Source organism: Protopterus annectens, chromosome 8.part1 (assembly GCF_019279795.1).
Source record: "Protopterus annectens isolate FY-2018-M chromosome 8.part1, PAN1.0, whole genome shotgun sequence".
NCBI classification, from domain to species: Eukaryota; Metazoa; Chordata; order Ceratodontiformes; family Protopteridae; genus Protopterus; species Protopterus annectens.
In genome coordinates this window covers 310,070,530-310,094,765 of record NC_056742.1, presented here as the reverse complement: position 1 = coordinate 310,094,765, position 24,236 = coordinate 310,070,530, and the positions used below count along the sequence as shown (strand labels likewise).

Below are 24,236 nucleotides of genomic sequence, written 5' to 3'. Positions count from 1 at the left end.
TTCTGTGCCTGGAACCAAGCTCACAGCCTTGACCCTGTTGTGCCAAACATTCCTCAGGTACTACAATATTTGACTGAGATGCTGGACAAAGGCCTTTCCTTCTCATCCATCAAGATCCACGCCTCTGCCATCTCTGCTCATTATAATATGGATCCACCAGTTTTCTCTCATCCTTTGCTAAAACAGTACCTCAGAGGGGCAAAAACCATAAGACCGCCCCATAGAGCACCTGCTCCAACTTGGGACCTCAACTTTATTTTGGAAAAATTATCTTTACCTCCTTTTGAGCCAGCTAGCACAGCAGAATTAAAATATACCACTTGGAAAACTGCTCTGCTCCTGGCACATCAGCACGAAGAGTTTGAGTTACAGGCACTAATGGCAATTGATCCTTTCCTCATTTTCCACCAGGACAGGGTGTCCTTAAGAACTAACCCTACCTTCATGCCTAAGGTGGTTTCATGTGTGTCCCTAAACCAAACTATTCACTTGCCAACCTTTTATCCAAAACCACAGAAGAAAGGGGAGAGACTACTGCAGTCATTGGACATTCACAGGCAGTTACGCTTCTACTTGGACAAAACCAAAGCTTTCAGAAAATCTGAGCAATTATTGGTAGCATATGCTGCAGGAGCACAAGGAAAAGCCATTTCAAAACAGACCATTTCCAAATGGATAGGACATTGCATATGTTTCTGCTACACGCACCATGGAAAACCTGTGCCTTCCAGCATTAGATCACACTCCACCAGGGCAACAGCCACTTCAACGGCCTACCTCAGAGGAGTACCTACCAAGGATATTTTGGAAGCAGCAACATGGAGCTCTGTGCATACCTTCATCAAGCATTACCAGCTGCCTCTATACTACAGATCCAGAGCTAGCTTTTTCTTCTGCGGTGCTGCAGGGCCTTATAGCCACCCCTATTGCAATATAGAACCAGCCACCCTACCGCAGCTTTGGGATTCTACCCAAGTGTAATGACTGCAGCAGTGTAACACGATGAACATAGTACAGTTTTGTACCTTCCATAAATGTAGATGTTCGAGTGTTCACACAGCTGCAGTCCAGGTTACCCTCCCTCCTACCCCACTTTTTTTTTTGTTGATGCATACCTAGGTCATCTACCCTTTACTACCTATGGGGAGCATTTGCTAGTACCTGAACGTTGTTTGCTTTTCTTATTTGTGTTTTACTAGCAATTTGAATTGCCTACCTATTTGGGGGCACCTGACATCTGGGGCAAGAAAAACTGAAGAAAATGGCATCTGCTGCATCTTGTATACCCCTGTCGCACTGACGTCAGGGAGGAGGCGACAACAACCGACGCCGGACCAAGACTTTGGAACTCGGGCCGACTGGGGAACCGCCTGACTGCAGGATAACCCAAGTGTAATGACTGCAGCAGTGTGAACACTCGAACATCTACATTTATGGTAGGTACAAAACTGTACTTTCTCCTGCCTCGCGAGTGGTCCCTCAATCCAACTGTAGTGGTGAAGATTTTTAACTGCTGGGGTCAGCCGTGCTGTGACCTATTTGCCTCACCAACAAGTAAAAACGAAAAAGCCAAGGGAACACGCCACCAACGGAAAGTCCTGCACAAATGCAATACAAACGCTGTAAAAATCCAGAAGTCAGTAGAAATGGAGCAACGATAACTTTGTAGTATAACGTAAGAACTTTTATTTTAAACAAGCACTTTCGGAAGGCTTCGTATCCTTCCTTCCTCAGACAAAAACAAGAAAATAATGAGGGATGTGAAACAGTATGTGGACAATAAAGCGTATCCTAAGCCACCACAAATAGGACAGCCCAAAAATAAAGCTGGGGTGTCTTTTTCTAAGCTAAATAAGAAAACTACTAATAATAGAAACCATGACATGTATCAGTTGGATACCTTTTTGGAGGAAGGTCATAACAGCAATGACCCCCTCTTTGAGGGGGAGGGGGAGGCTGATTTGGATAATGACCAAGACCAAGAACATCTACCTAACGTTATGAGTAATAACAACGGACAACAGCAGAGTGGTATCAGCAATGGGGCTGGACAACCACGGGCAGAATACAAACAGGGTTTTGGACAGGGCCAGAACCATCGACAGAGGAACTTGAGGTCGAACAGCAACCAAATGATATTAAGGAACAAACAGAATCAGAGGAAGAAATAATGAAGGGAATAAGTCAGCCAACTATCGTTTACAGCACGGAGGGGGATTTTAAGATTTTTAATTACACCACCCTCAATATTACCACCGGCATGGCTGACTTTTTCTCTAAAGGACTGTCCTTTGTCCCTGATACCCATATGGACTTGGTTAAAACAATCGTAGATCTGAAACTGTTTGTCCGTAAACTAAACTTGTTGGCTGTATTAGGCAAGAATTCTTCACTTATTAAACCCTTTAGAATAGCTAGTCTATTTAATCCACCCCTAGTCAGCAATCTTAAAATTTTTGAGAAATCTTGTGAATTGGACCTAAGATTTCTGGCTGCTAGTAAAGTTAATAAAAGTAAACACAGTCTTAACATAACAACTGAACAACGCGACTTTATTAAATTATTGCAGGATTGCAACATTCGGGTTATGAAACCCGATAAGGGTAGTGGGCTTATCTTTATGAATCAAGCTGATTACATCAACAAACTATCTACCCATTTGGAAATTGGTCCTTATGAGAAAACTAGCATAAATGAAGTCAATACAGCATACAATAAGATTAGAACTACGGTAGAGGATTTGTTCCTAGAAGATTTAATAGATATTGACATTTACACGTATTTGAACATTGCAGCACCAAGAATGCCATCTTTTTTTGGTGCTCCAAAAATTCATAAATCTATTAATGACCCCCCCTTCAGACCCATTGTTGACGGCAGAGGATCCATTTTGGTGGCTTGCGCCAAGTATGTAGATAGTTTTTTAAAACCATATATTGAAAAAGAAACTCAGATATGCAGAGACTCATGGGGTTTCCTTGAGAACATTAACGAGATACCTTTTGACCCTAACCTAACATTCATGACCGTGGATGTTAAAGACCTATACACGGTCATCCCACAACAACCGGGACTAGACTGGGTCAGGGAGTTTCTTGAGTCAAGAAGAGTGGAACAAAACACTATTTACACAATTGAGACTCTATTGGAATTAGTGTTAAAATATAATTTTTTCACTTTTAATAACGTGATCTACAAACAATCCTCCGGTGTCGCCATGGGATCACCCTGTGGGGGGGCTTTTGCTAATTGTGTTATGGCACAATGGGAAAACACATTACTGTTTAACAACACCTTGTTTAAGGGACATGTCACCTGGTACACTAGGTACCAGGACGACATGTTCCTTTTATGGAAAGGACCTCCGGAAATGGTAATTCCATTTATAGAGGACATCAAAACATTGACTGACTTTCTAGATTTCACATATGAGGTGAACGACACGGAGATTAGTTTCTTAGACATAAAATTAAGTAAAGACATCGAGGCTTTTAGATTCATCAGCAAGATTCATAGAAAACCCACCTACTCTAATGGTTTTCTTCACTTTAGTAGTTGCCACCCTCACCATCAAAAAAGAGCAGTAGTGAAAGGGCAGATGGTGAGGGCGGCACGTATGATTACTAAAGATGAGGACTTTCATGACGAGTGTAGCAACCTGAGTAACATGTTTTTAAATAGAGGATACCCGGATTCATTGATTTTGGAGATTAAATCCGAGGTGGTGTTTAAAAGAGAATCCGGACATTTTAAACCCATATTAAGCAGACAAGACTGGTCCGTAGTAGTCAATCAAGAGATGGCGGTGATGGATGATAGAAGTACTAATGTATCTGATATGGGAGTTAGGTTCTTATGTACGTTCTCTGTGGACCACCATTTTATAAGAAAAATCCTACAGAAGAATTGGGCAAATATAATGGAAGATACACACCTACAGCAATTGTTAGGCACTTCACCCAATATTACTTTTAGAAAAGGGTTTAACCTAAAGGCCTTGCTAGAAAGGAACAACATTACTCCCTTCCAAAGGCTAAAAGGGATGACTAGGTGTGGGTTTTGCAATCAATGCAAATTTATACAAGAAGGGAGTCAAGTTGTAATAAATAGAGAAATACAAATTGATCGGAAACTTTAGTTGCATTTCTAAAGCAGTGGTTTATGTGGCAAGCTGCAGGCACTGCTCGGCTTTCTATATAGGAAAGACCGAGCGGGCATTGCATAAGAGAATTTATGAACACTTGTATGCAATTTCTAGGAACGATATTAATAATGCGCTAGCTTGCCACATTATGGAACATAAAGACCACGTTTTTAACTTCGCTGTCTTGAAGCAAATTAAGGTGGATGCTAATTTAGGCCCATGGCAGATGTTATTGGAAAAAGAAGAACTGCTATGGCAATTAAGGACGGCCGCACACACATACCCGGGTCTAAATGAATCTATTTCTCTGACTTGTATATTAAAACTTTTAGCCTTAAGGAGATAGTATATTATGTCTCAAATTATAGGTGGGGTACAGTATATATAACATTTTTATAGACATATTTATTTATGGGTAAATAATGTAATTTAATGCAACCTAGTTTTATATTTGATTTGTATTTATATGCAAGTTTTTAGGGGTGAATACTATAACATGTAGGGCATTGGTTATTGAACTATTATTTATTATTATTATTATTATTATTATTATCATTATTATTGGTTTCTATCCACTAGATTTTTAGCAATAGTTAATAACAAATAATTTTATTTTGAATTGATAGTTTTATATACAAATATTACTTACAGGTATAAAAAACACCCTGGTGTACATTAGGGACTCCTGTATAGCTTAAACTACCATTATTATGACTTTTATTTTTATATAGGTATATGCACTGGATATATTCAGCTAATAACACCACTCTCGTCCCACTTAACACATGTATTGCCTTACGGGTATCCTTGGATGACAAGGTTTGTTTAATCTCAGGGACCTGAAATAGGGATCGGGGACAAGTTAGACAAATTAATCGTTTACGATGATTGTAGCGACATCATCAGTCCCATTTGTTCAACATGTTTGTAGTTGACCCGAGTATACAGAATTAACACACATAGATTTTTATTATCACTGGGTTTTTAATAATCATTGTTTAATCCAGACACATTTTTTGTTGATAGGTCCATGATAGGGTTGTAGGTATTTAGTGTAGATAGGGTAGGATTAACGCTTTTTAAATGTTACTAGCGACTGTGCGTTAAAACAAGCCGTTTTTATACATTTTTTAAGTAATTTTTAGAAGATCGGTATGTCATCAACCTTAATTGGGAAATTGTTAATGGAATAATTGTCACCCTATTTAATAGGGAGGTTGTTGTAACTTAGTGTTCTGTTTTTGTCTGAGGAAGGAAGGATACGAAGCCTTCCGAAAGTGCTTGTTTAAAATAAAAGTTCTTACGTTATACTACAAAGTTATCGTTGCTCCATTTCTACTGACTTCTGGATTTTTACAGCGTTTGTATTGCATTTGTGCAGGACTTTCCGTTGGTGGCGTGTTCCCTTGGCTTTTTCGTTTTTACTAGTTGGTTTGGTTTTTTAGTTCCATGCCTCACCAACAAACCATACATGCAGCAGCTACTTTGGCCTAATCCCCCCGCAGGGGGAGTCCCTGAAGGACACTCTAATACATGATTGGCCCATGGGACTTTATGCTTTCCCCCTTCTACCTCTGATTCCACACTTTATAAAGAAGGCCATTCGATTGAGAAGCAGAGTAATCCTCATTGCACCCTATTGGCCCTAACAAGTTTGTTTTTCTTTTCTTTGGTCAGTTAGGGCTTGCTGTACCAGAGCAGTGTCCTTCTGTGGGCTTTCCTTAAAGGATTGGACACTGCTGCTATCCTCAAAGCAGCTAGGTGGTCCTCTGTTCACACTTTTACTAGGCACTGTAAGCTGGACTTGGTTTCTAGAGCCTGGGCAGGATTTGGCAGAGCCATCCTCCATGGGTTTGTGGAAGGAGCTTTTTGTCCGCCTACCCTTCCATAGGACAGGAGCTTTTGCAATCTCCCTAATGTCATGAATACAGCAGCATAGGAGAAGGGCATAGTATTGTTTAAGAACTTACCATAACCTTAGATGTCCGTCTCTTCTATATACTGCTGTATAGTTTCCCGCCCAGCCTTCCCCCTCTCACTTGGCTGACTCCTGGAGCACCCATTCACGAGTCTCCAACTTCGGCAGCATTCAGTTCTGAGGTGGATGTGTGCTGATGTCCGTTTTATTCCCGATATCCATTTACAACCGACATCAGAGAAGAAGTGCAGGACGTCGTGTGCACCATAGCAGTAGCATTAAACTTTTTTGTATAACGGTCAGATGTTTAAGAGTTCACAGGAGCAAACTCCCTGATGTCATGAATACTGCAGCATATAGAAAAGGACATCTAACGTTATGGTAAGTTCTTACACAATACTTACTCCGTCTATCCCCTTAAGACAGATTTGGGAAGCATGTCTATGCTTCAACGTTTGCCTTTACCTGGAACACTTTGAGACTACAAAGGGATTTGAATAAGAAATTGTCATTCTCTTTTGGGGTCCGATACTGCCAAGGCTCAGACTTCTTTGACTTCTCAGTTGGCTACCCTACAGGCTGTTACTAATTCGCCCATGTGTCTGATCTCGCATGCAGCTGCAGGCGCCTCAAGGGTGGCGGGTTGAGGCATGCCTGGTTGCTCTTTGATTTTGTGGAGCCATTTAAGTCCTCGTTCATCAGTGCAGCCTTTGCTGGCAGTTGGTTGTTTGGCCCTAAAGTTAGACATACTTCAAATGTGAAAAAGATGGAAAGAGTCTCTGCAGTTGGTGTACATTTTTAGTCATCAAAGATCCTTTTCTAGGCATCAGTGGGGAGGAGGTCAAGAAATGTGATTCAAGAAGTCCCAGGGTCCTTTCCAAGATCCACATTGGAGATTGTTCCCCAGGGGAGGGGGGATGAACTTAAATTCATGACAACGCCCACGCAATAGAGACCACCTGCAGAACCAGGGATTCATTCTCCTATAGATCCTACTGGCACTCCTTAAAGGAGGCCCAGTTGTCCACCTCTGGAGGCAGTTGGGGGTTGTTTATCCTTTCACCCCAGAGAGCGTGGCTAGGTATAAGAAAAGGTACATTGGTGCATAGGATTATCTCCAGAGGTTATATAATTCCCTTTTCCCTACCACCTCTGCCTGTATGAAAAATTCCTGATGATCCACCCAGTCAGAGGAAAGCAGCAGTACGAGAACCACAAAATCTACTAGAAGAAAAGTCATCCAAGAGGTCTCACAAGACCAGATAGAATCTGGAACTTAAGGTTCTTTTTAGTACCAGAAAAACGGGGGACCGAAAAACGTGGGACCAGAGATCAGTTCTGGATTTCTGCAAATTGAACAGTGCAATTCGACATGCACAGTTTTGGATGGTCATATTCAGTCCATTTTGCGTTTTCTAGGCAAAGACAACTGGATGTGTTCGACAGACCTTCAGGATGCATGGTATTATATAAAAATAAACAGACAATCCAGAAGTTATTTACATTTGACCGGCTGGGAGCAAGCCGCTACCAGTTCACAGCACTACACTTTGGCCTCATCCGCAGCACCCTGGGTGTTCAAATGCATAACAGTGGTGGCAGCACACTTAAGACTGCAGGGATTCTGAGTGTTTCCATACTCATATGACTGGCTTATTACGGCCCCAACCAGGTGTCTATTAATAAGAGTGAGATCCATTACTCCAGACTTGCTGTCTTCTGGGGATAACCATAAACTACAAGTCTCCGATACAACAGTCTCAAACACTGGAATTCATAGGAGCAGTTTTCAACATGGTTTCATTGACAGCTTCTCTTCCTCTCTCAAAAGTGCAGACTATCAGATTCCAGGTCAGGAAAATAATGTACAGTATCACAGTATTAGCCCGTTTGATTCAAGTCTTTGGAAAAATGTCAGCGGCCACAATTTTTCCTCTCGAAGGGTTTCATATGAGAATTCTCAATGGTTGTGTGATGATATGGGCAAATGTTAGCATAGCCAGCTGGAGTTTTGTAAAGGATATGTCCTTTGAATATCAAACTGATTTATACAAGATGCTTGTGTTACAAATGTATTAGAACTGTACGTGATTTGTACAGATTTTTGTGCTGAATATTTGTTTGTGAGCTTTGTATTAAAATGCATCAACAGTTTACCCTGCTGGAATGAAAGGAAATGTGCATGTATTATTGCAACTGAATTAAATGTATATGTTTTAACAAAGGATACCAGGACAGCAACGGTTAACCAGCTAGCTTGCTTTAAGAAAAGTAAGGGAAATGTAAATGAGCTGTTAAACCATTAAGACGGCACCCCCACAGTGCTGAATAGGACCGGTGACACTATGTCTGGGAATAAGCCTCTGTTCATTAGCTCAGTAAAAAAAGGGGAAGCCCCATTCGTAAACATTTAGATGTGTATTGTAGCTGCCTATGCTAATTTCCTGTCTCTTTCAAAGGGGAATGCTGTGAGAACTTAGTCAGGTGACCAGATTAAGTCATTCTGCCAGCCCTCTTGGAAATATTTTAGATATCACAGAGAAGTCTCAGAATATTGAGTATTCTGTTTTGGGGAACCTGACTAGAAAGATCCTCACCCACAACATCTTGCCGTGCGGTAGCAAATAACTCAACAAGTGAACAGTAATTCTTAGATTAGTCAGGAATGTAGTGAAGCTTAGTTTAGATATTTTTTTTGTTTGTCTGAGTCTGTCCATCAATGTTCTTTTCAATATTTCCTATTGTCTGAACTCTGGTTTACTGTAAATACGTAGTCATTATTTTCATTTTTTTATTTATTAAATATCTTTAAACTTTTATTGTGGCTGGTCTTGTAGAAAGTGTCTAACCTTTGAGAGTAGTTATATTTATTTGTTGACACTGTGTGGGCCACTCCAGAAGGCCTAGTTGTATTGGTCAGCTGCTGTCATTTGTGTTAGTATTAATACTGCACCGTATAATTGGATTAGTCTGGGCAAAGCTGATAGAGCAGGTAATCTGTTCCAGCCTTTCTCGTGTGAGAGAGAAAATTAAATCTTAGAGTTTGTGTGTCCTCTACTTGGGCCAGGGGCATGAAGCACTGAGTTCACAACTTGGCTGTAGACCTAACCCTACAGTTGTACCAGTGGGGAGTCTTACTGGGGACCTGGAGGGAGACTGATAGAGACATCCGGACCCAGGGGTGAATGTGTCCCCTCTTTCCTCTTAAGGGAAAGTTTACTTGATGCAGGGAGGTTTGCGTCTGCAAATACTAAGTGTATCCATTTGTATTCCAAGTGCTTGTCCCTCTCCGGTGGCAGTGGTGAGGATTCAGGCTCCTTGATTACTGGCCCAGCATGGGGACATCACATATTAGTGGCAGTGGTGGGCATCACAGAATGTCAGCAACACAATGGTTGATTCTTTATCAACGCATGTCAGTCCAAATAAGAATCTCTCGGGCATGCAGGCGATACCTTTGGTGGTGGTGGATTCATTCAAATCAAATTATTCAAGGTCACCATTCTGTGTTCCCTCAACCCAAGGCTGTAGTGACCATAAATGTTTCCCAGACTGGGGGGGGGGGCACTTCCTGGGGAAGACTGTCCAAGGCATCTGGTCCCCTGAAGATCCCAATATGCATGTCAATATCCTGGAAATAAGAGCTGCCTCTTAGCATTGCAGGCCTTTCAAGACAAGCTCCCTTTCTGGACACGTGTGCTACAGATGTCAGTAGTCTGGTACATAAACAATGGGGAACCAGGTCTTACCCCCTGTGTCAAAAAAAGCCCTCAGAGTGCGACAATAGGCAGTCTCTTCCATCTGCTTTCTGATAGCAATGCACATTCCAGGGAAGTCCAGTGTGATGGTAGACAAATTGAGCAGATCCATTATTCTACCTCACGATGGTCTCTCAAGTGACAGAAATGATTTCCCATCAGTAGGGCCAGCCTTGCTGCAGTCTTTTTGCTTCTCCCTTAAACAAGTGCAGCAGCTTATTTGCCCTGATCCCCCCCCCCTCCCACATGGGTGATCACAGAGGGATACTCTATTTCACGACCTCCCCCCAAGCCTCCTTTATGCTTTCCCACCAACTCCCCCAATTCCCAGAATTTCTGTAGAAAGCTGTCAGGATGAAGAACACAATCATCTCATTGCACCTTACTGGCCTTGCCAGATTTGGTTCTCCTTCCTTTGGCCTCATCTACTTTACCCACCTTGGATTCTGGGCCCAATTCCCTACCTCCTGTCTCTCCTGACAGGCAAGATTCATCCGGATATCTCAAACCTCAAGCTAATAGAGCAGTTTCTCTAATACCATTAATATCCAGACAACAGTTGCTGTCTTCACCTGTCTGTATACTTTTATCTTCCAAGAAGGCTTCTACAAGAAAACTTCATAGGAGTAAATGGAAAAGGTTTTTTTTTTTTTTGGCACACCAGAAACACCTTGTGCAGGACTTGTACAGGAGCTGGTAAAGGGTCAAAGTGTGTTAGAATTTTTGTCAACGATTTTTTAATGAAGGGGGCTAGCTCCTCGGCAATTAGTGTTCAGTTGCCAGCAATTTCCAACTTTCGTATTGGGTTTGAAAATTCTTCCTTAGCTTCATTTATGCTTTGTAAGCCTTTTTTGAGAGGCACTCTCCTGCTGAGGGTACCCTATAAAGACCCTACTCCACCATGGGGTTTAAATCTGGTACTGCAGGCCTTAATTCACTTCCCTTTTGACCCAGTAGCAAAATATCTTAAATTTCTGAACTGGACAACTATTTTTCCAGAGGTCATTGCCTCCGCTAGAAGAGTTTCAGAACTTCAAGCATTGCCTTGTAAACCTCCTTACTTGATTTTTCATAAGGATAGAGTATCATTATGTATCAGCCCTTCTTTCCTTTCTAAGGTGGTGTCAAAATCCAATATTAACCAATCGGTTAATCTGCCAATCTTTCCTAATTTTACGAACAAAGGTGAATACATGTTACATTTATTGGATGTCCACATGGTTACATTTTTACTTGCATAGAGCAAAGTCATAAGAATACATATCAATTTTGTTTCCTTTGCAGATTCTAAATTGGGAGAATCAGTTGCAAAGGTAACTCTAGCCAGATGGCTGACAGATTGCGTATCATTTATCTACAGCAAATTAGGCCTATCCTTACCAAGACCTTAAAGAGCTTATTTGGCTAGGTCCAAGGCTACTTCCTTGCTGTTTCTATCTAGAGCTTCCATGGATGAAATTTGTGCAGTTGCAACTTGGGCCAATCCTCATACCTTTGTTCATTACAAACTCGATCTGGTCTCGAGAGGGAGAGCAGCCTTTGGTTCAGATATGCTCAGGAATACCCTTTCTTAGTCCAACCAGGAATTTATGTAATTGGGGGCTCTGTCCCAACAGTCGAGGATAGAATGAAAACTGACATCATGTAAAGAAGTTATGTACTCACCGTGACGTTTCATCTAATCATTTTTTTCATCTCCCCACCCACTGACCCCCATCCTTTTTTCACTGTTGATTTCTGGAAGAACAAGAGTTTATAAAGACACCATTTTCCATGTTGAGCTCAAGATATTGCTTCTTCTAAGAATTTTATATTAGTACTTCCACTTTGTCAGACAGCAAACAAGATCTGAAGTGTGTGGGGGGTTGGTGTATTGATGGGTGTAAGGTAAGAGCTTGAGAGTTTTTTTTTTTTTTGGTGGCCATGGGCTTAAGTAACTGCAGAGTCAGATCTGAGGATTGGATCTGAACCTAACAGTTCCAGCAGTTGAGGAGGAATGAAATTGGACAGCACAGATGGAATGTTATGGTGAGTACATAACTTTTTTTAATTTTTTGGTATTTGTGTGAAAGATTGCTCTGCTGAAATGGACAGGTGCAGTTTGAGTTGCAGTATGACAATCCATGTCAGAGCCGCTTTAGAGGCTTGATTACTGTTGGGAGATAATGAGGCTATTTCAGAAAGGGAAGCTGACAGGATGAGTGATTTTCCCAGTCTTAACTTTGTTAAACTTTTTAGACTAAATCTCTGATTTTAGTGTAAATGCACACAATCAAAACACTGTGTACTGCTGTAGGAATGAGGCTGTCTTGAGTTAATCAGATGTGTAGGAAGAATAAGCAAATTTTAAACAGTGTGGAACATGCATGATTGACTTTTTTTTTTTTTTTTTTTTTTTTTTTTTTCAAAGCAATTGTACCAGATACTGACAGACTATGACATTCGGTTCTATATGTATGAACTTCTGAAGGTAAGTAGAAGCTTGGTGACTCAGAACTAGTATTCCCTTCTAGATAGATACAGAAATAGAAAAAATAAATTGCAAGAAAATAAGAATTTGACTATCTGCTGGTCTGTGTATCATTGCTCTACAGTCTAGTAATGTGAGGTTTGAATTTTTACACAAGTTTTATTTACGTTTTAGAAAAATTGCTGCTGAAATGCTGATGCTTCGTTTTAAGTGAATCATTTAGAGTACACTGTCCTGCAGGATGAAATTGAAGATGATTCACGACTGCACTGGTTGAAAATATACATATTTTTTTTGGTCGGGGGGGGGGGGGTAGTAGTGAATGCTGCAGCACCAAACTGTTAAACTGGCAAAAGTACTGTAAAGCTTTACACGTTGTTGCCATTTGAATAGTTATCAAGTATGTATTTTATAGCCTGTAGAAATTTTGTTTATTCATCTTTTTTCATTCTTTGTGCTGTTAGCATCTCCATCTAATTATAGCCTTTGATGCTAGAATACTTTTGGAGTCCTGAATAATTTCTGAGGAAAGTTTTCATAAGCACTTCTCAAAGAAATGCTTCATGTCTTACAAGCCACAAGTGCTATAGAAAAAGTTCAAACTGCAAAGTTGTTTAGAAGAAACTAACTCACCTTTACACTGTCCGTGATTTCAAAACTTCATCATATTTGTTTTATTTACCTTTAAATTGTTTGCGTGTAGTTGTAATGGAGGGTTTACCCATGGCTGGTGCTATTGGGTCAGAAGGACAAAACTGACAACCAAACAAAACCAACATGGATAAACCAGCATTAATTAAAATTCAAACTCGATTTATTGCTTTTATGCTATGGAATTCATTTCAAAAGTCCTTTTTAAGTAATGCCCAAATGTATGATGCAATTATTTCTTTAGATTTTGTGATATCCACTGTTAATGGGTTAGAGTTTCACTGCAGTTGTCTTGACTGGGACCTTTTGTCAATTCCTAAACCTAAGGATGTTACCTCCTACCCTAATTTCGGATTTCTACTTAAAGCGCATCTACACAAACTGACCATTTGATGCTTCTGCACATGTGGCTACACCACTTAACTGATGACAACTAAAACTTAGTCCATGTTTTCTGTTAGTATCCCATGCTTATGCTCTCTGCTACATTTAATTCGTTTACGCTAATCCCCCACACTTGTATTCTTCCTCCACTATTCTCTAAACCTCACTCCTTTTCCATCTGTTATATCCCCCATATGTAGCTGATGTACTAGTACATTTGTGTACTCTGCACACACTGTTTATATTTCCTTAGTGTTTTCCATATTGGATTTTTCTAAATTTTTCACTTGAAAAATGTATCAATAACATTTTTTCCTTAAAATGTTTAACTTTTAATATCAGATGTTCTTTTCATCTGTTCCTTAACTAGTGGGTCTCTGATCTGACGTACCTACATTTACTAGACTCTCTGATCCAACTTTTGAGCTCCTCCCTTTACCCCTAATGCCCTGGTCACCCTGCAGTACCTCAGATCGTTTGCCACCTTAGTGTTACAGGTGACGCCATTACAAAATCTGCAGAGTTCTTCAAAGTTTCAGTAAGCCAGTTGTCACACTTAGTCGAAAAAAACACTGTAAGCAGCTTTCCACCAGGTGTTGTCAGTGGAATAACTAACTATACAAAAATAACTCCCCAGGTTTGAAACGGCATGAAGCTGGTGCTGGTATTAACTGTTAAACTTAAATTTGAAAAATAATAAAATGGGAAGCTGTCTACTCAAACAAATCTCTTGAGCTTAGTAAGTCATGAGAATCCAATCCGGGATGTGTTGAATTCACAGTTCCATTATTAGTCGTAGTAGTAATTACTAATAAAGGAACTGCGAATTCAACATGTCCTGGATTGGAGTTTTTATTTGATTACTAAGTTTGAGAGATTTGGGCACACAGCTTTGTATTTTATTTATTTATTTTTTTAAGTTTTTTGTTTGACAGTTAATGCCAGTGCTCGGTTCGTATTGTTTCAAATCTGGGGAGTATTTTTGTATATTCCCTGAGAACACTTGCTGGAAAATGTCTTACAGGGTTTGGGAATTGCTGCAGATGTAAATCCTTCTCGTAGAGCTTTGGGGTGTAGTGTTCAATTACACTGAGGGCAATTTCTTTGTACTTTTTTATAGTTTTATCTCTTCTAATCACCTTTTCCTCCCTTCAATTTTCTTAAATTTCTTTTGCGTTAGGGTTATAATTTTTTCCTGTTTCTGCCATTTGATAGCTCTCTGTACCATTGTTGGTAGATGTTCTTTGTGTTTCACTCTGAGTCATCACACTTGGGTTATCTGCCTGCAGGTAGCCCCCAGTCGGCTCGAATAGCAGAGTCTTGGGATTTCTGCGTTGGATGCTGTTGCCTCTTCCATGACGTCAGGGGTATAAAACATGCAGCCGACGCCATTACATCAGCTTTTCTTGCCGTGCAGGTGCCCGAAGCAGAAGCAATTCACAAGTGCCGGTCCGCAGCTACTTGAAAATTTTGTTTTTAGGGTTTCGAACCAAGTCTTCTAAAGCTAAGTACCCAGTTGGGGATTCTTTTTTCTTGCTTTAACCGATGTCAGAAAAAGTTAACAATTGTCTTGCCTGTGGAAAGCAAATACCTCAGAGATTTTCATTCTTACTGCATCACCTGTTTAGGCCCAGACCACGACGTCCCTCACTGTCTGTTTTGTGCCTTGTTTAATGCCCAAGCTATTCGTCATCAGGCTATCTTTGTTGCTAAATTTTTTCGCTCTCTTTTTCCGTATTCCGAAATGGCTTCGGTAAGCCATCCGACTACCGATCTTCCCAAAAAACATAAGGATAAAGACAGAGACGGACCACATAGGTCCAAAACTGCTGACGGCGCTTCCGTTAAGCTAGTCACCAGTCCACTGGTACTCGGTGAGGCTCTTTCGTAGCCCTTGATACCCGTTTTACAGATTTGCAGGCCTCTGCTGAGACCCATTTGGAGTCCGTAATGCCGCGAGATTCTTCGATTATGGAACCTGCAGATGTCTCTACCTTGGATGTATCCGGAGCTGATGTGCAGGCACCGGCTTCTGAGGGTGTATTCCGACCTTCCGATTTTCATATTAAACCGACTACTTCGTTTCATACTGAAACAACTGAGTTTCTCAGGCCCAGAGTTCGCACTATGCCTAGAAAACAGACTACCAAAAGCGCATGCTCAAGCTCCCATGCCACAGAAACAAATGCTTAGAATGGCTGAAGACCTTATAACTCTAATTAGGGGAAGTCAGCCTTCCCCCTCTAAAAGGCAAAGAATTGATTTTCCCTTCTGTTTCAACAGACCACGAGTCCAGTGACTCTGATCCTTCTGATTACCAGGACATGCACTTATCTACCTATGAGTATTCAGATGCAGAGGATTCCATTCCCTCTTCCTCCCCTCCAGAAAACTTTTCTTTTGGTGAAACCTTGCATACCTTGAGAGCATTTCCGCTGGGAATGCCAGGACTAACCACAGTCCAAAAAGAGACTCTTGAGAATTTTTAGATTTGCCTCAGCACAGGCCTGTAGCTATACCTCCTGTCCTGGAGACTGTAGATGATGATTTCATGGAATCCAGCCTTACTCCTGATACTTGACCACCAGCTCCTAGAAAGCCTGACAGGTACTACAAGGGAACCTGACTCTCAAATTTCTCTTTAGGTCCCTGGGAAATGGTCTCTGGATCCGTAGTGGGATTCTTAAAGATATTAAGGCTACTACAGCCAAAAATTCTACCCCTTCGGGCAGGGATTCGAGGGCTTTGGACAGATGGGGCAAGAAGGTATATAAACCTCTGCAACTCTTGCCATCAGGGCTTTAAATTGCCAGTTTCACATGTTGAAGTACCAACAGCATATTATGGAACTAATTAAACAAAAAATGTTGTTGCTTCCAGATTTTGTAGAAGAAAAAGATTTACAAGAGTTAATGCATTCTGCAAACCAAGTCAGTAAACATACTTTGCAGTGTGGTTTTGATGCCTTAGGAGCATCTTGCAGGGTTGCGGTCACTGGGTCTGTACTGTGAGAAGGCATGCCTGGCTGAAGGAACAAATCTTGCCAGACCATGTCAAAGCAAAATTACCAGATGTTCCATTAAACCAGGAACGTTTGTTTGGCACAAAAGCAGAAGAGGTTCTTAAAAAGATGGAGGAAAAAGCTAAATCTATGCAAACTGTTAAAGATTTCTTACATGTATAGCCACCTAGATTCAGTAGGGATTGGCCTTCAAAAAACTGGTCCTTTCCAGTCCCTACCAGGTGGTCTCAGCCCAAATCCAGGGGCAACAGACCACCAAGGCTACAGTCTCAGGGTACACGGATATCTAAACAATGGAGAGCTCCCCCCTCAAAAACAGGGAGTGATAAGCCCCACCCCCTTATGGAAAAAATTCACAATGACTTATCTATCATCCTTCCCAGCCATGCCCAAGTACTTGCACCCCTAGGAGTAAAACTCGCCCGGCATGCAAAAAACGGGATTCCATTACCCAGGCCCGATGGGTCCTAAATATTGTATCCCAGGGATACAGAATCTACTTCCACTCACTGCCAAGCCCCTAAGCGGGTTGCCAGACTTTCCTCCAAACTAGTGGGCAGAGGCTCAAAAGCAAGTACTTTCTCCTCTCAGTATCAGGGCTATTCAACCTGTTGCAGTAGAGCAGAGAGGACAGGGTTTCTACTCCAGACTGTTCCTGGTGCCCAGAAAAGAGGGCTCTTGGCACCCTATCCTGGACCTGTCCATTCTCAACACCTTCCTGGTGGTCCCAAAATTCAAAATGCTTACACTACAGCAGCTGCTTCCTATGCTAGCCAAGGACTCCTGGCTAGTCGCCCTAGACCTAAAAGAAGCTTATGTGCACATCCCCATAAGGGAATCTTGCAGGAAATATCTACATTTCAGGGCAGGCTCTATGCATGATCAGTTATCTGCACTTCCCTTTGCCTTATCTACTGCGCCCAGGGTATTCAGAAAGTACCTGGCTCCAGCCATTACATACTGCAGGCAGAGAAAAATTCAAATTTATCCATACTTGGACGATTGCTTGATTCAGGCGGACTGTCAGGAATTGCTACTTTAGCATCTGGCATTTGTAAAGAGACTTTTAACTTCTCTGGGGTACACCATCAAAGAAAAGAAATCCCATCTGGTGCCCAGCCAAAAGATTGTATTACTGGGAGCAAGCTAGAACACAACTTCCCAGAAGGCATTCCTCACTCCAGAAAAGCAGGTTTATTTGACAAACTACTTCAAACTAATGGCCACCAGAACCAAGCTATCTGCAAGAAAAATACTGCAAGCCCTAGGGTTTATGGCCTCATGCGTTCTACTAATTCCATATGCTAAACTGCATATGAGGAAACTTCAGTGGTACTTAGTCTCTGGTGCCAACATTCTCAGGACCTTAAAACAATTATTCCCATCATCCCTTGTCTAAGGGCAGGGTTCCTTTGGTGGGCAGAGGCTTGCAACCACAACAAGGGACTCCCTTTCGCTGAACTCCTCGCCGCCCAAACCCTGACAAGACGCATCAGACTGTGCATGGGGGGCTCACATGGCTGGCAAATGCATTCAAGACAAATGGAACCCAGGACAAATTCACCTACATATCAATCAAAAAGAAATGTTAGCTGTAAAGAATACTCTTGACTGCCTTCAAATACCTTATCATTCCAGGACAACTCTTGATAAAGACTCACAACACCACATTTGTGGTACATAAACAGGGGAACTCATTCCTACCCACTCTGTAGGTTAACCATTGCCCTGTGGAACACAGCCTTGAGCAGCCAAATGCCACCTGCAAGCTCAGTTCCTGCCAGGCAAACAGAATTCACTGGCAGACTACTTAACCAGAAGTCTACTGGACCCACACAAGTGGAAACTGGAACCCAACTCATTCAAACTTCTGACCCACAGGTGGGGGACACCAGAGGTGGACTTCTTTACCTCCCCCAAAACCATCAATTGAGCAAATTTTTGCACCAGAAATCCCCACAAACAAGTATGGAAAGTGGATGCCCTATCCTTTACATAGGAAAACCTCTCAATTTATGCCTTCCCCCTCTGCCCGTCCTCTCAAGTACTACTCAAGATCAAACGCGTCAAACCAAGGACAATCCTTATTGCACCCGACTGGCCTTACCAGCACTGGTACCCACTCCTACACAGTCTGGCAACAGTGCCACCCTGGCACCTACATCAGACCCCCTCCCTGCTGTCCCAGCAGGAGGGACAGATTTTGCATCCTCTGCTGCAAACCCTGAAACTTGCAGCCTGGCTTATTCCCTGAATACACCCCCAGCAACCCTCAGCAAATAGGTGCTGAACATCATCCTTGAGGCCAGAAGGCCTAGTACTAGGAAATCCTGTTCAGAAAAATGGAAAAGATACTGTTCTTGGAGCCAGTCTCAAGGAAAGGACACAGCCGTGCCCACCTTACATCAAATCCTTGATTACGTAGCAGAGCTGCTCCACAAAGGCCTATCCATCTCTTCAGTTAAGATTCATGCCTCTGCCATCTCTGCTCATCCTAATACTGAGCCACCTCTTTTCTCACCCTCTGGTCAAACAGTTCCTGAGAGGAGCTAACAATTTAAGACCCCTGAGGAGAGCTCCCACCCCTGCCAGGGACCTTCTCTTTGTAATAGAGAAGCTCACGCTGCCCCCTTTTGAACCTACTGCTACAGCACAGTTAAAATTCCTCTCTTGGAAAACAGCCTTACTTCTAGCCATCACTTCAGCAAGAAGAGTGTCTGAGTTACAGGCACTAATGGCTGTGGAACCCTTCATTATTTTCCATGCTGACAGGGTTTCCCTCAGGACTAACCCATCTTTTATGCCGAAGGTGGTATGCATTGTGGCTGTAAATCAGTCCATCCATTTACCAACCTTTTTCCCTAATCCTCTGAATAAAGGGGGAAGGATCCTGCACTCTTAGGGCATACACAGACAACTCAGGTTCTACCTTGGCAGGATTAAGCCTTTCAGAAAGTCTGCCAGCTGATAGTCAGCTTTGCTACAGGGGCAGAGGGCAAGGCCATTTTAAAGCAAACCATTTCCAAATGGATAGCACACTGCATTCATTTCTGCTACAAACACCATGGAAAACCTACCCCACAGAGGATCAGAACTCATTCCACTAGGGTTACCTCAACCTCTACAGCATTTCTCAGGGGAGTCCCTGCCAGGAACATGCTGGAAGCTGCAACCTGGAGTTCTGTACACACCTTCATCAAGCATTACCACTTTGTCTGTCTTTTCTAAATCCAGAGCTGGATTTGCCACAGCAGTCTTACAAGGCCTGCTAGCCAGCCCTATTACTTGACTGCCTCCACCCTTAATCAGCTTTGGGAATCAACCCAAGTGTGATGCCTGCAACAGTGAAACACGAAGAACATAGTACAGTTGTGTACACTTACCATAAATGTAGATGTTAGAGTGTCTTCACTTTTGCAGTCCTGGTTAACCTCCCTCCAGCCCCCTGACTCTTCTATGCTTTCTGCCTATCTTCTTTTTGGCCATATCTTATGGCTGTGGTATTTGCTTTTTACCGGAGGTGTTCCACACCATGTAATTGCTTCCTATTTTGGAGGCTCCTGACATCTGGGGTAAAAAAAACGAATGTAATGGCGTCTGCTGCATGTTTTATACCCCTGACGACCTGACGTCATGGAAGATGTGACCGCATCAGATGCAGAAATCCCAGTGGTAAGTGTTATGATCAATGACCCCTTGATCAAACAGATCTTTTAATGCTAAATCAATCTTCGTATACGAGATGTTGATTTCATTGATAGAAACTTTGCTGTATCTGGTATTCGGGCCGACTGAGGGCTACCTGTAGGCAGATAATACAAGTGTGATGACTGCAACAGTGAATACACTATGGTAAGTGTACCCAACTGTACTTTTCTTTCTCCTTTCTTCTTTTTTTCTTTCTACTCGTTAAAGGATAATTCCCTTACTCTACCATTTTAAGTTTTGTTCCTTCTCTTTTAACATTTTTTGTGATTATGGCGGACAAAACCCACTGGGTTTAAAACATTTACTTCTGTGGGCAAAAGTTCCCCAATTCTGATGCCCACTGAGTGAGTTTGTCTGGGTATGTTGCACTGAAACACACAAATCCAAATGCTGGACCACAAAGGGCACAAAACTGCTGGCTGGTAAAGAGTAAATTTTATTTAACGCTACTGAATTTACACATGCGTTTTCGTCCAAATAACTCTGACGACTTCCGAACTAAAAAAAACCCGTTCCACTTAGGTTAATTTATACAAGCATCAATTAAGAAAATTAATGAACTACCAAAAATTTCAAGAGCCAGGCATAAAAAACAAAAAGGACATTGAAAATAAACTGAAATATCTAGCTAATGTACTGCTTTAAAGTAAGAAACTTGATAACTAGAATTGATAAAAATATGATGTATGTTTAAAAATATACACAAGTGTCACATAATGACCTAGATATATATTATATATATATATAATTCCCATGGACTGAAATTGGTATAATTAAAACAACCATGTTGAAATATAAAGGAAACATAGAATCCTAATTTAGCTGCCCTCAGTTTGAGTAGGGGCACAAGTGAAATATGATCATTAAGACCTGGAGATTTGTCAGATTCCAAAAATAACTGCCAATAAGTTTCTCTGTTTTCCAATTTATGTTCCCAGGGTCTGCCTCTGGGTTCCTTAGATAGTTTCTAACAAAGAGAGAGAACTTAGCATTGCATGATAAAGTGTGTTTATACAATGCATTGTTGACATTACACCTAGTGAGAATTTCTCATAATCATCATCTTTCGGCTGTTCCCATTAGGGGTCGCCACAGCGGATCATCTGTTTTCATTTCTTCCTGTCCTCTACATCATGCTCTTTCACATCAACCACCTGCATGTCCTCTCTCACTACATCCATAAACCTTATCTTAGGCCTTCCTCTTTTCCTCTTACCTGGCAGCTCCATCCTTAGCATCCTTTTCCCAATGTGCCCAACATCCCTTCTCAGCACATGTCCAAACCAACGCAATCTCTCCTGTCTTGCTTTGTCTCCAGACTGTCCAACCTGAGCTGACCCTCTAATATACTGATTCCTAATCCTGTCCATCCTAGTCACACCCAGTGCAAATCTTAACATTTTTAACTCTGCCACATCCAGCTCTGACTCCTGCCTTTTTTTGTCAATGCCACCATCTCCAACCCATATAACATAGCTGGTCTCGCTACCCTCTTGTAGACCTTCCCTTTCACTCTTACTGGTACCCGTCTGGCACAAATAACTCCTGACACTCTTCTCCACCCATTCCACCCTGCCTGTACTCTCTTCTTCACCTCTCTTCCACACTCACCATTACTCTGAACTGTTGATCCCAAGTACTTAAACTCATTCACCTTTACCATCTCTACTCCCTGCAGCCTCACCATTCCTCTACCCTCCCTCTCATTTACACACACATTCTGTTTTAGCCCTGCTGACCTTCATTCCTCTCTTCTCTAAAGCATATCTCCACCTCTCCAGGGTCTCCTCAACCTGGTCCCTACTCTCACTACATATCACAATGTCATCTGCAAACCTCATAGTCCATGTCTGATCTCATCTGTCAACCTGCCCATCACCACTGCAAATAAGAAAGGGCTCAGTGCTGATCCTTGATGTAATCCCACCTCCATCTTAAACGTATCTGTCACTCCCATCGCAGTCCTCACCAATGTCACACTACCCTTGTACATATCCTGTACCACTCTTGCATACTTCTCCGCCACTCCCGACTTCCTCATACAATAAATACCACAACTCCTCTGTAGTCACCCTGTCATATGCTTTCTCTAAGTCCACAAAGACACAATGCAACTCCTTTTGACAGTCTCTCTATTTCTCTAACACACTCAGAGCAAACATTGCATCTGTAGTGCTCTTTTCTGGCATGAAACCATACTGCTGATCACTAATCACCTACCTTCTTAACCTAGCTTCCACTATTCTTTCCCATAACTTCAATTTGTATGATCATATATTCTAAGTTTGAGCTGTCTGTCTTGCAAACGTAGAAACTGTCACTGCATCCACAGGTGGCTAAATAGACCAGACCCTGGGAATTACAGTTGGTGCAAGTCTTAGCAGTTAAAGTTTTTTGTCTATATGGTAATGATACCTGTTCCTTGTTTACAAAAGAAAATTGGTTGCAGGCACCACATTTGAAGGTACCCTTCTTTCTATGAACAAACACATAATCATGTCCTACCATCTCAAGCATGTTTTAAATATTTTGCCCCTTCCTAAAGACTACTTTGATGGTTTTACCTTTTAAATTAGATAAATCAGTAAAACTTGAAAATTTTTCCTATTCTTTTGATACTATATTCTTAATGTGCTGGGCATTAGAACTGAAGTTGGTAACAAATGCCCTGTTGTAACCTGTCTTACTGGAATACATACAGCCATGTTTATTGGAAAAACTACTTCCCATACCTAGAGTGGGCCTGTAAATAGTTTTCCTACCATGTGTAACTTCTGTCCTGATAGTTAATAAGCTCAGTGGGGTAACCTTGTTCAGAAAACATCTGTTGCAACACAGCACATTCAGAAAAATAATCAATCAGAGGTCATACGACAAATGCATACAAATTGACCTTTGATGATGCCTTTTTTCTGATAAGGATGTGTGCTGCTGTAAATGATGTGTTGGAGAAAGTATGCTTTCTGAAAACAGATTTAAAACCATAGTCAGTTTTCTGTAACGTAACATCTAAATAGTGGATAGTAGAAGGATTGGCTTGATGAGTAAACCTAAAAAAAAATCAGTAGTTTGATTAAGGTAGGAAAGAAAATCACTCAAGATCCTCACCCCCTAACCAAAAAATACAAATAGTCAACAGTTAATGCAGGTGGTGATGAGAAAAAAAAACAGTGACCCTCTTAAAGCGCAACCTTTGAGTGGATGGGAAACAACAAATTTGTCCCAGGGGTTCCAGTTGTGTTCCTCATTGACATGGGAGACAGGTGCTGACTGCGGTTTCTTTTTGGGGATAAACTCTTGTCCAGGCTTATAAGCCCCCCCCCCCCACACACACACACAGATATATATATATATATATATATATATATCTATATATATTTATTTGTGTGTTTAGTTCCTTATACTCGTAACTGTTTATGGCCAGTCAGCAAACTCCTTCTGAGGTGGCTCAGGCAAGATGGAGAATTGTGGGTAGGGGATGAGTCGGAACTCTTGAATCCAATACTTTGGCACAAGGTGCTGAGGTTGGATCCGACTACCGACATGTTGAACCAGACGAAAAGACATGGATCTATCATTTTTGTGAGTTGCGTCTGTAATTTCTTCCAAATCTTGCATGAAAGTTCAGTTTGTTGACCTCAACAGAATTTGTTACTCTAACTCTAGACCTACAGATACTTACTTCTACATTTCTGTAGACAAATTCATTTACCAACCTTCTTTTCTAATCCAGAGAACAAAGGGGAGTGAATACTGCACTCCTTAGATGTGCACAGATGACTTAGATTTTATTTGGACAGGACTAAACCTCTAAGGAAATATTAACTGCGGGTTGCATTTGCTGCAGGGGCAGAGGGGAAGGCTATTTCAAAGCAAACCATTTCTAAATGGATAGGCCATTGCATTAATTTCTGCTATAAGCACCATGGAAAGCCTACCCCACAGGGTATTAGACGACATTAAACTAGAGCTGCATCTATCTCTACAGCCTTTCTCAGAGGTGTCTCTAGCAGGGACATCCTAGAAGCTGCTACCTGGAGTTCTGTTCATACCTTCACCAAGCATTACCATTTGCTAATTTTCTCTAAATCCAATCTAATTTCCACCTCCCATCCATAGCTTTGGGAATTTACGCAAATGTGATGACAGCAACAGTGAAACACGAAGAAAGTAGTCAGGGA

At 41.6% G+C, this 24,236-nt stretch overlaps 1 protein-coding gene across 1 annotated transcript in view; it reads left to right on the top strand.

The window, feature by feature from the left end:
- Positions 1-24,236, top strand: part of LOC122810122 (casein kinase II subunit alpha') — a 1,273,718-nt gene that overhangs the window by 10,175 nt on the left and 1,239,307 nt on the right. The window contains exon 2 of the mRNA XM_044081598.1: positions 12,231-12,290. Coding sequence (XP_043937533.1) covers positions 12,231-12,290 — 60 coding nt within the window. The remainder of the gene's footprint in view (positions 1-12,230; positions 12,291-24,236) is intronic.